Raw genomic sequence first — 15,795 nt, forward strand, 5'->3', positions numbered from 1 at the left:
CACTACGTGATACGTGTTTTCAGGAGGATCACGAAGTGATTATGGGATTTTTTTTTATGCCCAGCCATAAAAAAAAAAAAAGTTTATATGGTATGTGTGCCCATATGGGGTGCACGTGACCATAGTGTTGCATTTGCTTCCGCCCGGCAGAGCTTATGTGAGCGAAGCGAAGGCGAGGCTGGCGAGGCCGAGGCGGCGAGGCCTGGAGGAGCAGACGACGAACCGCAAGCAACTCGTCGCGGCCCGTCGTGCGTTCGGAAGGTTTCACCAAACACGAGGAAACAGACGTTGATTAAGTGTGCTTTTTTCAGGCACTATAGAAAAAAACAATTATAGCATGAGTTGATGAACGTTATGACGATGACGAACGTACGTACGCTGCTGAACGGCTACTCAGCTAGTATATCACTTGCCGCTTCAAAAACGCAGCTTGTGGCTTATCATGTCCACGCTTCTTGCTTCCCGATTCGTTCTTTGGTGTTTTTATGGACCCATGTCGCAATCTCATGGGTTGCAGTACGGAGCCTGGAACGCGTCTCCGACTGGTGTGTTTAGCAGCGTTCCATTCCGTTCATATGCATCTGAAAGTGGTCCAGAAGTAGCAACAAATGAAGTCCCAAAGGTCCAAGTGTCATGCTGTCGGATGTCGCGATCCTGGTAGTTGGTCATAAAACAGGCGTCTGCCACGTACACCACCTGCTGCGACACCGCCAGGATCGCGGCTGGTGGCAGCATGACACTTGTATGCCGTCACCAGGCGGAATTCGAGGAAACATTTTTTTGGACGCGGTAAACACTCCAGTCGGAGATCCGTTTCAGGCAGTGTGCTGTCATGGCAAAAGTATTAGGATGTTTCTGAAGTTCTAAGTGTTACGAATTTTATTACCGGGGATATTTCAATTTAGCAAGGAAAATTAGCTGTTTTCGGTTAGTGGCTCTTTGAATTGCAGTTATAGGTCCGTAAAATTCATGGCGCATTTCTGTGGAAAAAACACAACAACAACGAAACGCGTGAAATCTGCGTGTCATCGGAACCTTGATACAGGTATAATAAAGCAATACAAGAGCAAAGCTTCAATTTAAAACCTCGTTTTTATTGACCGACGTTGATAACAGATCAAATTTACCTGCTGTTTCTGACCACGCGTGAGATATGATGCATGGAATATACGCACACGTTCGTGAAACGTCAGTTTTTAAATGCAATTAAAAAAAATTCGTTCAAACATCATGTTTTAGAGCGCAGCTCTTAGGCGCCCGTTTCCGGCTTGAGCGGCGTCGGCGTCGGCGTAACCGCGCGGTGCATTATGGAAAATGTCCCATAATGCACCGCGCGGGACCCTCGTGATGTCACTCGTGACGTCACGACCGGGAAATGTTATGGGGAAATGTCCCATAATGCACCGCGCGGGACCCTTGTGATGTCACTCGTGACGTCACGTGTATGACGTCACGAGTGTTCCGCGCGGTGCATTATGGGACATTTCCCATTATTAGGGTGACCATATTCCTCAAGGTAGAAAACGGGACATCCACGGGGGGGGGGGGGGGGGGGAAAGGGGTGGCCATATTAAAGATTGAGATTAAGAGAAACTATGTCATGCAATAAATTCTCTTATTTCAAAACGTTACCATGTTGCACTAGGGCCTAGAAAACAGCCACTCTCACAGTTCAGTTGCATGGACTCGTTTGGTTCAAAGCGAGTTTCGGTTTGCTTCAACTCGCTTGGTGGCAATTTCGAAACTATGCACTTCTGTGAAAACGGGACATCATTCTTAATTGGGACAAAAAGACGGGACGGCAGAGGCGAGCCTCAAAAATGGGACTGTCCCGGCCAAAACGTGACGTCTGGTAAACCCTACCCATAATGCACCGCGCGGGGAGGAGGAGGAGAGAGGAGGAGGGGGAGGGGAGGAGGATGGGGGAGAAGAGGAGACGGGAAGGGGCGAGGAGGAGGGATGAGAAGGAGGGAAGGGGACGGGGAGGAGGATGGGGGAGAAGAGGAGACGGGAAGGGGCGAGGAGGAGGGATGAGAAGGAGGGAAGGGGACGGGGAGGAGGATGGGGGAGAAGAGGAGACGGGAAGAGGCGAGGAGGAGGGATTAGATGGAGGGAAGGGGACGGGGAGGAGGATGGGGGAGAAGAGGAGACGGGAAGAGGCGAGGAGGAGGGATGAGAAGGAGGGAAGGGGACGGGGAGGAGGAATTGAAGGAGGAGGAGCAGGTTAGGAGGGGAGGAGGAGTGGCAGGGAGGATGAGGAGGTGAGGAGGAGGGGTATAAAAGAAAACCGCGCAAGGCACAAGATCTGGGAAACCAAGAAGGGCTGACTGGAAGCCGAGTTCTCGATTGTGCGAGGTAAGTTTATGATTAACGTATGATTAACGTAACAAAATGTTTGATTTTTCGACTTTCTCCTTACGCCAACAAAGGCGCAAACGGCAAAACCTACACGCGTATACATCGCATGTCCATGGGGACCCACTCGCTGGGAGGCACATCATGGCGGAAGCGGCACCCGCTGAGTCCGCTAGACCTAGCGGGCCGTAAGCCCCTCCCACCCGCCGAACTCTCCCAGTATAAAAGGCTCTGGGTATACCCTCCCCTCAGTACCCTTCCAACCTCCTCCTCAAGAGCTGCGCTCTAATTCGGCCTTACAGGGAGTTGTAAACGTCTTAATTTTTTTTTGTGGGGGAGGGGGGCAGTTTAAGCTCGAATAACCCGTCATAAAAGGCAAACAAATTATTTTTTGCTCGGTATGTCCAAGAGAGGTAAGTATTCCAAATCTTCAGAATTTTACATGTGTGTTGTGTTTAGACAGACGGAAGTTAGTCAACCCCAGTAGGCGTCCGGTATCTCCGCTGTATATGATAAATTTAGCCCGTGCGATACGATTGTTAGTCCGGGGCTTTTAATTTTATCGCGTATTATGGGGTAGATAGTCTACGAAAGCACGCAGGTGCGACAAGTCGAAACGGGCAGGGGTGGAGATCGAACACAAACTCACGGGCTTTTGGAGCGCAAGTTTTCGCTCCACCTGCTCCGAGCTTTAGCACACTCGTTCCCCGATCCCCTCCAGCCAGTCTTTTAAACACCCACTTCATTCGCTTTTAAGTGCCAGTAATTAGAGGTGGTAGCCGAGTCCGTAGCCGTAGGCTCCCAGAGCGTGACCATAACGAAGGCCGTAGGTGCCGAGTCCGTAGCCGTAGCCATAGGCGGGAACGGCGTGGTGGTGGACAGCGGCGACCGCCGGAGCAGCGTAGGCATGGTGGACCTTAGCAACAGCCGGGACGGTGTGGACGGTGGCCACCGCTGGAGCCGCGTGGACGGCGACGTGCCTGGCGACCGGTGTGGCCACGGGGTGCGGGCTGCGGTAGCTGCTCACGCTCGACACGTGGGACACGGCTGCTCCGTGGTGGACGGCGGTGACGGCTGGGGCGGCGGCAACGATTCGGGTGTAGGTCGGCGCGTGCTGGTAGGTGGCGACAGGCGCGGCGAAGCCGTGGAAGGGACTGGCGTAGCCGGCGAAGGCGCAGCTGGCCACGGCCAGGAGAAGACCTGCGCGGAGCTGCGTGCAAAATCGAGAAATTTGTATACTCTATTTGGGTACTGGGAATTGTGAAGGGAAAGCTTAATAATCTTGTGACCGTAAATTATTGTTGACAACATTATTAGCACGCTGAATGCTGCACCGAACACTCCTAAATCACAAAAGCAGCTGTTAAAGTAAAAACAGAAAAAAAACACAACAGAAAGGAATTAGTTCATCAAAACTTGCTTGCCACGAAAACATTTGAAAAAACCACGTCACAATAAAATGTCTTGAATTGACTAAAAAACAAAACAAAAAAAAAAAACCACCACCAACAACAAAAAACAATAGCACCAACAACGCAATTTCGGTCATCGAGAGCTTAAGGAAAGTAGTGTGTGTGCCAATCATCTTATCACTCCGCAGGGAAGAGCAATACCACATTAACAAATAAGAACACACAAAAAATGTTTTGTTAAAAAAAAAAGAAAAAAAAAGAAAAGAGTGTACTCTAATATTGCGCAATTTACGTTGGTGTTACGTCGTCGGATAACGTCTTCAGGAACTGCGAAGCGCAGCATAGTCGTTTTAAAAACCTTGTTTCTTTCTTTGTTTTTTTTTTTTACTGTGGTTTGCTGCAATCGGTGTTGTACCTGTTCCTCCGAAGCAGGAGCAAAATCTCGTTTCTCTTTCCTTCTCAATCTTGGAACGAGTTCCCGTCACAAGTTGCAGTAGTTCGAAAGGAACACGTTCCCTTTAAATTTCCAAGGCACGAACGTGTCGTTACATAAGCGTTATTTTTACTAATTTTAATATTTTTATGGCGCTGGATAATCCGTATGTAAAAGAAAGCGAACGAGCGAAGATATCCGCATCGAACTACGTGTCAAGTCGACGCGATCACATTTGTTCCAGTCCTTTGTTTTCTACTATTATACGCCTCCCGGACACTTCCGCATCCCTTCAAGTCGGAAGCTGAAATAGTCGATGATAAAGTCTAAATGCCTACTAAATGCGGCTAAAATTGAAGATAAATAAAAAAAAGAACGCCGTTCTTACTACCGTATATTCTCGAAAACATAGTGAGTTCCCCTTCCAGTTCTGCCGCTGCAAGATGGAACAGCGGCGTTCCTTCATTTCTCCTATACGGAACGCGTTCCAGGGCCGTCGTTCCTTGGAACGCCATGCCCATCGTTGGCCGCATAATACATTGGCCGCAATAAAACGGCTCCCCGAGCACCATGAAGAGAGGAAAGCTAACTTACAGCGATCATGGTTGGTGTGACTTGAGTCGGCGATGCACAACTGCTTTGAAAATTCAGGAAATGCGCGTCCTCTTTTATACCCAACTCTTTATGGAAAGAGAAGGGTGGGGCATCGAGACTCGAGCATTTTTCCAATAACAATTTTGAGACGCTCCTCGTACGTTTCGTCGATTCGTATAGTAAACAACTCGCCACTGTAGGGACGCGTGAAGGCATGCACTTAGTTTTTGCCTGAACGTATACAGATGTGTCGTGTGAGAAGGAAAAACTACGCTAACATATTTGCGTCGCTGGGAGCAGTGACCGTGAACCTGCTGATGAAAGATTTAAAAGCGTTAATGTACAGGGTGTTTTTCTAAACTTTACGAAATGCTAAAAAAAAAGAAAAAGAAGAGCTGTGAAAGCTATACAATGCGGTTTGTGCAGATGAGTTATATAATAATAATAATAATAATAATAATAATAATAATAATAATAATAATAATAATAATAACTTTATTCATCACCACAGATACATGTGGTGAATGGGAGGCCAGAGAAAAAGCTGCATGAACGCAGCTTGACGAAGCTCCGGACCCCCATTCAGCAGCTGCGACACGACACATAAATGTATTTACAATGAACATTTCATTTTTTGTGCATGTACGATCAATATTTAAGAAAAAAACAATTCGAGGATATTATTACAAGTAACACATGTACGGTCAAGATTTAAGAAAAAACAATTCGAGGATATTATTCTTCGAAAGCTGAATAACATCTATATTCCGAATAAAATAATAATTTAATAACATAGGTAACCTGTAGCTCATTTTCTGCTTACCATAATTGGTTCTGCATTTTGGAATCTGCCAAGGCTGGCGATGTCTAGATGAGTAATAGTAACCTTTTTCTTTTAAATCGGCGAGTTCAAAAATTATGTCGTTACGTCCATGTGCCGCATACTTATACGAGAGTGTCAGTCGATAATCATGCATTTGATGTATGTTAAGAATTTTGTAAATTTTAAACAATGGTTGTGTTGGATGTATGTAAGGAACGTTTGTAATTATTCTTACGACCTTTTTCTGGAGTAAATGTATCGCATTTAAATTTGACATGGATGTATTGCCCCAGACCAAGTTACAATAGCATAAATGGGAATAGAATAATGAATTGTATAGCACCCTTTTTACACTCGTGGGAAGAACATGTCTATGTTTATTCATAATTCCTACTACCTTTCCAAGTTTAGCACAAAGATATTTAATGTGATCATTCCATAGCAAGGTTTCAGAAAAAATAATTCCAAGCGTTTTTATACTGTGTACAAAATCAATACTTAAAGACCAGGGTGACAATATATAGAATGGCTGATTGCGACGATAAGTGGGATAATTAACTCAGATATGTTAATTCACTATTTAATTAGTGAAAGTGGATAGACGCTTGCCTGAGCGTCATCGAAAACCACTCAATTGGTAAATTCGAGAAATATTTGGAGCGCGCGTGGATAACCTGGTAGTGCACAAAAGTTTCCACGTGTGCAGGTTCACAAGACTGGCGGTGTGAGCACACGGATGCTAAGATTATCATCCGCGTTTACGTGCTGCCAGAATTGAGAAGTAATCTGTTACAAGCAACGGATTACTTGTAATTCGTTACTTGCAGTCTGTTATTTTTCAAGTAATTTTGTAATTGACACTTTACTTTTTTTGCGGCAGTAATTTGTAATGTAATTTTATTACAAATATTGGTAACGAATTACTTTAATTACTCGTTACTTAAAAAAATTGAACATAATACAGAAACTAGAGCAATATGGGCAGGCAATTCATCGTCATAAAGATAGCAAGTTGAACAGTATAGAAAACATCGAGAAGATAACCGAAAAGAGACCACGATTTTTTTTTGTATTATGTCGCCTGACAAATTACCGCTGTTTGCGTAATGGCTGCGGCATCGGCAGGCGTGTCTCCGTCCAAGGCGCCGGTACTTCCATCGCCAGCTCGCTTCCAGACGACATTTGCTAAAACCTCGTATGGAAAAGAGGCGCGCCAAGTTGTGCTGAACGTTTACTACAATCTCTGTAGTGAGTCTCCAAACGAGTCCTACAAGGCGATCGTCCATCCGCGACCACTCTCAGATGGTAAGAAAGCTTGAACTTGCAAAATAGTTCTTGACCGAGTCTTGGTTTAGTGTGATTGAGATTGTTGCTCAGTGTGTGTTAACATTAACCCAATGTGCTTGTTTTGCAGCAGTGTGGGAGGTGCCCTCGTCGGTGCCTGTCCTCACGAGTCCGTCCTGGTCTGTTCTGCGTCTGCTACATCCTGGTCTGTTCTGCGTCTGCTACACCACCCTTCAAGCACTCTCAGATGGTAGGAGAGCTTTAACGTGCAGAATAGTTCCTGACGGAGGTTTAGTGAGGTTGAGATTGTTGCTCAGTGTGTGCTAACATTAACTTAATGGGCTTGTTTCGCAGCAGTGTGGGGTGTCATCGCCGCTGCTCGTCCTCATGAGGCCGTACTGGTCTGCTCTGCGTCGGCTACACCATCCTGCGACCACTGTCGTTTGGTCCCAAGGCTTGAACTTGCTTAATAGTTTACGACCGACTCTCGGTCTAGTGAGATTGTTGCTCAGTGTGTGCTAACAGCGCTTGTTTTTGCAGCAGTGTCGTCATCTTGTTATATATTCAGGGGGGATCGGTGGCCGAGTGGGCTAGTGCACACCAGCTCGGAGAACGTGAAGCGAAAGCTCGCGCTGTAGATCCCAGGAGCCTGGGTTCAATCTCCAACCCTGCCCGTTTCGATCTGGATGAGCATCGTACCGACGTGCGGTCGTGTATCACTACTGCGTGGTGCTCGTTAAAGACCCCAGGTTAGCGGTTGTACCACACTGGCTAAATTGCCCATCTACAGCTGTGAGACTCATCGCCCGATGAGGCAGACCAAGTTCTAGGCTGTATAAACATACACGCAACCCATTTTCTCGTATATATTCATTGCATTGTCATGTTCATTAGACGCAACACTGCGGGTCTTCATGGTACGGGCTTTTGACTTTCCGCGATGCGGCGCCTGTCCAGAGCCAAATAAAGAAAATATTTGATCCTCTGAATAAGCATCATACAGGTGTGCGGTCATTTATCAGCGGTGCGTGGTGCAATCGTACTGCACTGGATAAATTTCTTACCCATAGGATAAACCAGTGTCACTTCGCACTGGCAGTCTTGAACTAACGTATATTTTACTTTGCTTTTGGGCTTGTTTGTGAATGTGCCTTTCATTAAAATTATGTTTTTATTATTTCCTGCTGCAGCCGGATCTATTTCGATAGGTATTACTGTTGACACTGAGAACTAAAATTTATACCATTTGTACTCGATCAACCTTCACAACATCGTGACTGCTTACGCAATGGGAGCAACATTAAATTCGGTTTCAGGGTTACACACTTTTTAGAGATGTTACGAACTTCCCGAGGTTCGAGTTGGAATAATTTTGACTAACATCGCTAGGTCCGAATTCGCGCAGTTTGAAGCTCAAGGGGCCTTCGCACGTAGGTGCCGTCTCGGAAGCGTTCGTGGATTCAGAAAGCTGTGATCGCCAGGATCACGACTGACGAGCTGGTAGGCCATGGTAGTGAATGGAAAAGAAAACATCAATTGACAACATGTCTGGTTGCGCCGTGACACGGAGGTGTATTCGTCGATGCCGCATGGTTTTTGCGGAGTTAGAGAAAAGAAACGAAAACAGCTTCATTTCGCCGTGCGGGGTTCGTCATTCGCTCTCCGAGAGCTAGGGTTGGTAAACGTCTCCTCTACGTCGTGGCAGTCATGTTCGGAGTTCTTGTGAAACGCACGCACGGTTTTGCAGCAAAAAGCTACGAATTAAATCACTGTCATTTTGCTTGTTTTTACACTTTTACTTTCCGATATATAAAACCCTGCGCGTTCTGCGTGCAAGCAGGGGCATGTGGCGCACTTCCAAGCAAGCAAGAGCGTTTTGGTTAAAGTCAAGGTTCGATTGTTAATGCTTACCTGAATTGTCGAGTAACTCAAAACGTGTATGGGTTTGTGTGTGCCACAGTAAGTAAAGCGAACGACTTTTACGGACCCTGCTTCTGCTCGACGGGTAATGCTATCCGTGTAAGCCTATCCCACACACAGAAAGGCGACAAAACCGTCGCGCGTGGACCTCACGACTCCAGAATGCTCCAGAGTTCTGCAATAAGTGAAGAACAGTGCAAAAAGTCGGGTATGCTCATCGAAAACAGCAGACGAGACCGGTTCCTCCCCAGTGAGCCTGCCAAAGCCTTCCTGCCAGCGCCATTGCAACCCGCGCACTGATACGCGCTTGAGGAGCAAGCTGACGTCACTTCTAACCATGCGTTTGATTGACTCTAGCAGTCCGTAGCTTTGGCTTGCAGTCCAACGTAAGGTAAAACGGAGTATAGCCGTTAACCAATCTCGGGGTAGGGCACTCTGGTTGAGTGAGGCATCGAAGAGTACGTGAACATACTCGGAAATAATTCAGAGTAGGGAGGAAGAAGAGCATTCGGTAAACCGTCAGCATCGCACGATTTGCTTACCTTGCTATTCAATGATGAGGAAAATACGCCCTCTCGGCTTGAAACCACATCAGGCATCATCACACCACTAGATGACGATACACAATTCGCGGAGTGAGTGAGAAGAGAATTCGTCTTGATGAACGCTGTATGGAAACTGTCGTTCAATTTATTGGAAATGATATTAAGATGAGTAGTTACACTATCGTTAATTCTAAGTTGGTGTACGCATTCTTTGGTGCAAGAGAGAAAGCGCCAAAGGTTTTGTGGAGAATGTTTTCAAAAATTGGCAAGGGTTCGCCCATAAAATTTGTAACATCAGTTGCTCAGCTGAGAGAGTTATTCGTCAATTAGAGCGTGCATCTCCGCGCTACTCTTAACATTTGCTCTGCCCTTTCGCTTAACACGTTGTTTTAGGTGAATTATCTCTGGACTGAAGCCTGGATTGTGTCGTCTAACTGTTTTTCGACGGGTGGGAACCAATCTATTAACACAAGTCATCACGAGTGACTTGAACTTGTCCCAAAGAAGCGAAGCGTCACCAGCGCCTTCGACATCCGAGAAAGGAAACTGAAAACAATCGAGAATAGATTCATCATCTGCTGCTGCGAAATCGGAGAAAGTTTGAACTGACCGAGTTTTCTTATCATTACGAATATTCAGACTCAGATGGAGTAATTTATGATCGGCGATTCCCTCGCTGGTACCAACAGTGCAATCTTCTGGAAATTTTTTAGTAATAATAAGATCTAGGATAGACTCAGTTGTATCAGTTACTCGTGTCGGGACGGTAAATATTTGTTTAAGGTCATGAAAAAATAAATAAAAGCTGAATCAAGAAGAGAACGTGCGCTCTGTCACCGTCCTGAGTTTCCGAGATTACTTGTGTACTCCAGTTGATACTTGGTAAGTCGAAATTACCAGCGAGCACACATCTTTGATTAGGAGTGATTATATGTCCTAGATGGTCCGCCTAGGATTCCAAATAAAATACAGGGCTCTTAGGAGGTCTGTAAACGACGCCAAACAAGGTAGAAAAATTCCGATAATTAATTTTGCACCAAATGCTTTAATGATCGGGAATGTTTTCGAGTTGAACCTAGTTGGACTTCTTTTTTTTTTTACTATAATTGCTACGCCACCAAATCTGCTTTCTCGATCTCGTCTTACTATTTTTCTGTGAAGGGGGCCTAATTTCGGAGTCAATAATGTTTAATGAGAGCCACGTTTGCGTAACAGCTAGAATATGTGGGTTGTGGAGAAAGAACACATACTTTAATTGACATAATTTGTTTGCAATACTTCGAGCATTCAGGAAAATGCTTCCGACTACTTTGAGTTCGTTTCAGGAAGATGCTTTCCCCAAGCTTGATTGGTGAACTTGTTCTGGTCGAACATTAACTGGGTGGGCTCATTCCGCTCGTGAGTTTACTTCGTCCCACATACATACAGTATCGTCCACACGCAGCCGGTCATGGTCGAGGGCTACCTTATGGCTCTGGGTTTTGAATTCTTTGCCGTGTTTCCATAAGTTAGAGCGTTTGAGTAGAGTAGCTTTGTAGGCATTGCGACTAATGGAAATAGGTGAGCCCTTCAGTTTCGAACAATCCTGAAATACTTGCATTTTTTCGTTATAGTCGAAGAAATTCAGCATGATGGGCTTAAGCTGAGCGGCTCTTGCCCATTCTGTGCAGCCTTTCCACGGTGTTAACTATCACACCAAGTTTTACATGGAAGACCTCTTTGAGAACGTGATGTTTTAAGCGTCCGGGGTTTTCGCCTACCATTTCAGGCAGGCCCCCCCAAAATTATAGGAGGACACTTAAGACTGCTTACGGTGTGGGGATGCGAAAGCATTTGTATACGTAGCGTATTCCTACAAGCTTCACGCCCCGCTATCCTCTACAGAGGCCAGCCGGACAGCCTCTGCGGACGCCGGCCGGCCGGGCTCTGGGGAGCGGCAGATGTGCGCTCCTGCGGCGGCGGCGGCGTTCCCTGGAACTATCCGGCACGTGAACAGCGTCGCAGCCATTTTTAAAGCCGTTCTGAGGAGAAAATTTCTCTGTCGTTTTTTCGCGGTTACGGCGCGGAGAGAATTTCTCTGCCGTTTTTCGCGGTTAGGGACAACGCCGACTCCGCTCCATGGGAGAGTTAATGCTTTCGCATTGCTAACCAGGTTACGACGTCGATTTCTGTCTTCAAGGTCATCCGATTTATTCTGCTGGTCGGTAATTATCTTTTTAAGGTAAGAAACTTCTAGCCGGAGATCCTTAATTTCTTCTGTGTGCTGTGTTAAGACTTTCAATGAGTTATTCAACTCAGAAAATCTGGCTTTCATTGTGTCTTGCATCGCTGATTGATTGGAAGAAACCTTGTATATTGAGGCCTGCAGAGCTGTTCGCATATTTTGTAGTAGATGTTTAAGATCATCCGGCCCCCCGAGGTTGCGCTCGACGTCACCGGCAATCAGGAACAAAAGGATTTTGTGCTCTTATCGAGCATTGCAACACACTTTAGCGGGCAAAGCAGGACAATAATATACCGATCATCCCTGCGAAAATTTGATGTATCATATTTGTACCGAACCTGTGCAAAGCACATGGCTAAATGACAGTGATAAATTTTCTAACTACTACGTTCAGCCGGGAAGGCTACCCAGATAATGTTCTGACGTATCGTGGATCGCAACTCATAGCTGAGGCCTTTGAATACTTTTTGTGCGAGCCTGGAATTCGTCACTGCTGCTCGTCTGTGTACTACCTACGATGGTTTGGTTTACTGGTTTACATGAATGTGATCATAGCCCATGCCAACGCAACGCAGAATTCGCCACGTTGCGTTGGCATCCATGTAAACGCAACCAATACAATGGTCAGGTTAAGCGGTTTAACAAAGCCTTTAAGGGATTTATTCAGTTGGAAGCTCTGGCGCGTCGACTTCTTGATGTGACCGCCCTTTAGTACCTGGGCGTCTACAGGTGCACACCTAATGCCACAACGGGGGAGACAGCTGCTTTGCTTCTCCATGGTCGTGTTCCTGGATCCCGACTGGACTATGTGGGGTTCCATTCATCGGGGCTCTTTGCAAACCCTGTACATGCTCTCGCCGACATGGAAACTAGAGTCCAACAAAGGCAGGCGTACAGCAAGCCCTTCAAGCCTGGAGCTCCAGTTTCCCCTGCAGCTGAAGTCGCCCCTGTAGCTTCGGGCCAAGTTACCACAGGGCCATCATCGCAGCGAAGAAGGCCTGCCTGGCTCGCTCGTTTTGGGTGATTACAATACTAATACTGTTTAATGTTACCACTTTGATTTGTAATAAACTCAATTTCTCGTTGTCTGAGGAGAGGAAAGTGTATACAGGCAACATTGGATATCTGTATATTCCCCCCCCCCCCCCCCCCCCCCCGGAAATCAGCCTTACAATAAACATAATTCATCCTTGTTTGGTACTTTTGCTGCTGCAGTATACTCTCTTCCATATTCCTGGTGGCTATGCTAGCGTCCAGGATATATTCCGATGGCGGGGACCTTGGCGACCGCCGGGACGGTGTGAACGGTGGCCACAGCCGGGGCCGTGTGGACGGAGGCGTAGCGGGCGACCGGGGTGGCTACGGGGTGCTGGCTGCGGTAACCGCTCACGCTCGACACGTGAGACACGGCTGCTCCGTGGTGGACGGCGGTGACGCCTGGGGCCACGACTCTGCTGTACAGAGGAGCGGGGTGGTAGGCTGCCACCGGGGCCCTGTAGCCGTACAAGGGACTGGCGTAACCGGCAAAGGCGCAGCTGGCCACAGCCACGAAGAGACAGGAACGAAACTGGAAGGAAAAATATGTGTTAGACAATTGAATCGAATCACAAGTGTGAAATGAAGATACCCTGTTCAAAGTATTGTTTCTTTTGGAAGGAGACATTATAAATATAATTCGAGCTGTGTTTTTTTTTTTTTTTTTTTTGCGCGCCATACGCATCAGTTTTAAGTCACATCACAGGAAGAGGAAGCTAGCTGGGCGTAAGACGTGTTTTTTTCATCGTCAGAGAGCCAGCCGGACCAGTGGCCCACACCATGTCTTCAATGGATAGGGTGCACATGCCGCTCGGTTTCATGCTCGACCGCAAGTTGGTAGATTTCAAAGCCCGCTTTCACGAAGACCGCCGTCCGGCCAACTCCGGCGCCAACTCCGGCGCCAACTCCGGCGCCAACTCCGGCGCCAACTCCGGGCGATCACCACGGCGGTACCTAACTCCTTGCGTCGCTGGAAACTCGGCCGGCTCGTCTGCAAGCTGTGCACGCTGGGAGCCCTTGCCAGGCGCTCGTGACCGGCCTGCTAGACGTCGGAAGCCCATGGTGGCCTCGCGAAGACCGCTGTGAGGCCTAACGCTCTTCACCCTCTTTGCCATACCATCATCACCTCATCCCATATGGATCTAGTTAACGAGCCTCCATCACCCGCAACATCAGCCTGCACCCTCGACCACAAGCTCCATTTCAACACCGTCATTCAGATTCATTTTGTATTTTATATCAACCCCTTATCACCATTAGACGCGGCACCGCGGGCCTCTATGGTACGGGCTATCGTCGCCTTTCCGCGGTTCCACGGCTCTCATGAGTCATTAAAGATTACTATTACTATCCTTGATGATTGAGGCATTTTAAACCATATATTTTGCTTGAAAATGCAGAAATATAATTTTAATAACATTTTTTTAACAAATCGTGGAAGTTTTGGATGCGTATCTTATATAGCTACCCAGGAAATTCAAGCAGTTGTTGTAGGTATGGCTCATGTGAAAAAAGAAAATATGTAATACCTAAAATGTGTTGATTACCGATAGGTAATTGTAAAAATGTGAGCGTGGGAAAAATTAATCTCATCAAGTAAACTGAAAACGATTATCTATGCGATGCAAAATCGAACTGTCAATACTTACTGCTAACATGATGACTTGTGGCCGAGATGAGTACGGGCCGTAAACTACAGCACATTGACATTCTTTTTATATATCTTAATGAGATGGGAAGGAGGAAAAGTTTAGGCGGGGTCTGTTTTGCAAATAAGTAAACATCTGGGTGGAAACGAGTTTACGTTGTTTGGTCACGTTCGACGGTTACTTCGACGTTGGCCTCGCCCCATCGACGGCGGTGATATTTCTGCAATGAAGTCGACTTATCTTGGGAACTAAGTCAGGAAAGGATTTCTACTAGTCTATTGACCTTCATCGTGACGCACAGGTTTGCCCTCAGCCTACAGACGCGCTCTGCTGTTCGACGACAAGGAACGGCAATTGCGGGGTCCGTGAACGGTGGAGCAGTGCGAGTTATTTTTATGTTTATGATTATTTACTGATGCCCACCAACAGCAACATGCCTTCCCTGTAGTGCACCACAACACAGACGAAGAAGAAACATAGGCACATATTAAACGCTCTAACATTATGCACAGAAAACACCAAACTAAAAAAAAAAAAGCGGTAAACAAATGCACATATTCTACTATAGCTTTGATGATGATTGAAACCTGAGACTGTGGTTTGAAAACAGAAACTCGTGAAGTAGGAAGAAAAAGGGACAGACAGCGTCTCAAACTCGGCTAAAAACTTTATTGCCTCTACGCCTTATATAGACCTCCCCCGAACGTCGCCACCACCACGACGGTTGATCACCGAACTAAAAAAAACAATACACCTGAATCACAATACAGCGAACCGCAAACTACACACACACACACACACACACACACACACACACACACACACACGCGCACGCACACACACACGCACGCACGCACGCACGCACGCACGCACGCACGCACAGACAGACAGACAGACAGACAGACAGAGTTCAGGGGAAAGGGGGGGCTTCGACGCGGACAGTGTACAATACAAACAGAAACCCAAGGTTGTCACCATTGCACCCGGAAGGATTTTGACGCGGGCAGTGTAATACAAGCACAGGGAAACACACAATGATCATTTCTAACCTACCCCCCTTTCCCCTGAACTGAACCATGAATTAAATGAGTGAAACTGACTCGTTTTGAGGCAGGACGGAAAGAATGTAAAAAAATGCACCGCGACATATCTGTTCCATGTGTGAGTGCAGTAGTGTACGAAATTCCCTTGGAATGCGGCTTTAAATATGTTGGTCAAGATAGAACATAAACGGATTGTGCGGATTAACGCTTCAAACTCTGAACTAGCGAGGCATTTCCAGGAATGCAAAGCATGTACAGCGAACTGGTCGAAGAATGGAATCGTACACAAAGAGCGTGAGGAGACGACACGTGTTGAGGGAGACTGTTCACATAAAAACATCGGGAAATTGCGTTAGCCAAGCGTTACTGCAACTTGGAAGTGAGTAAAAAATTGAGACGTCGTCCTGTCCCGTTCTGTTTCTTCGACTTTTATGTTATTTTCTACCCCAGTCTCAGGTATATTCAACATGGTTAAAAA

The 15,795-nt window shown here is 46.6% G+C and overlaps 1 protein-coding gene across 1 annotated transcript; it reads right to left on the reverse strand.

Annotated features, from left to right (window-relative positions):
• Positions 1-3,121: 3,121 nt before the first annotated feature.
• On the reverse strand, positions 3,122-14,283 carry LOC115330798 (cuticle protein 16.5-like). Its single transcript, XM_040222747.1, has 3 exons — positions 14,275-14,283; positions 12,870-13,157; positions 3,122-3,565 (listed from the first exon to the last, which is right to left on the reverse strand). Exons 1-3 carry the CDS (start codon positions 14,281-14,283, stop codon positions 3,122-3,124), a joined length of 741 nt encoding a protein of 246 aa, XP_040078681.1.
• Positions 14,284-15,795: the final 1,512 nt, after the last annotated feature.

Source organism: Ixodes scapularis, unplaced genomic scaffold, assembly GCF_016920785.2.
Source record: "Ixodes scapularis isolate PalLabHiFi unplaced genomic scaffold, ASM1692078v2 PGA_scaffold1__304_contigs__length_218370807, whole genome shotgun sequence".
Taxonomy (NCBI): Eukaryota; Metazoa; Arthropoda; class Arachnida; order Ixodida; family Ixodidae; genus Ixodes; species Ixodes scapularis.

What these genes read in the sequence shown, in the direction of transcription:
- LOC115330798 (XM_040222747.1), bottom strand. An exon ending in CCGTCCCGGCGGTCGCCAAG is followed by an intron (nt 3,566 to 12,869) that starts GTCCCCGCCATC and finishes TTTTGCACGCAG; the next exon opens with CTCCGCGCAGGTCTTCTCCT.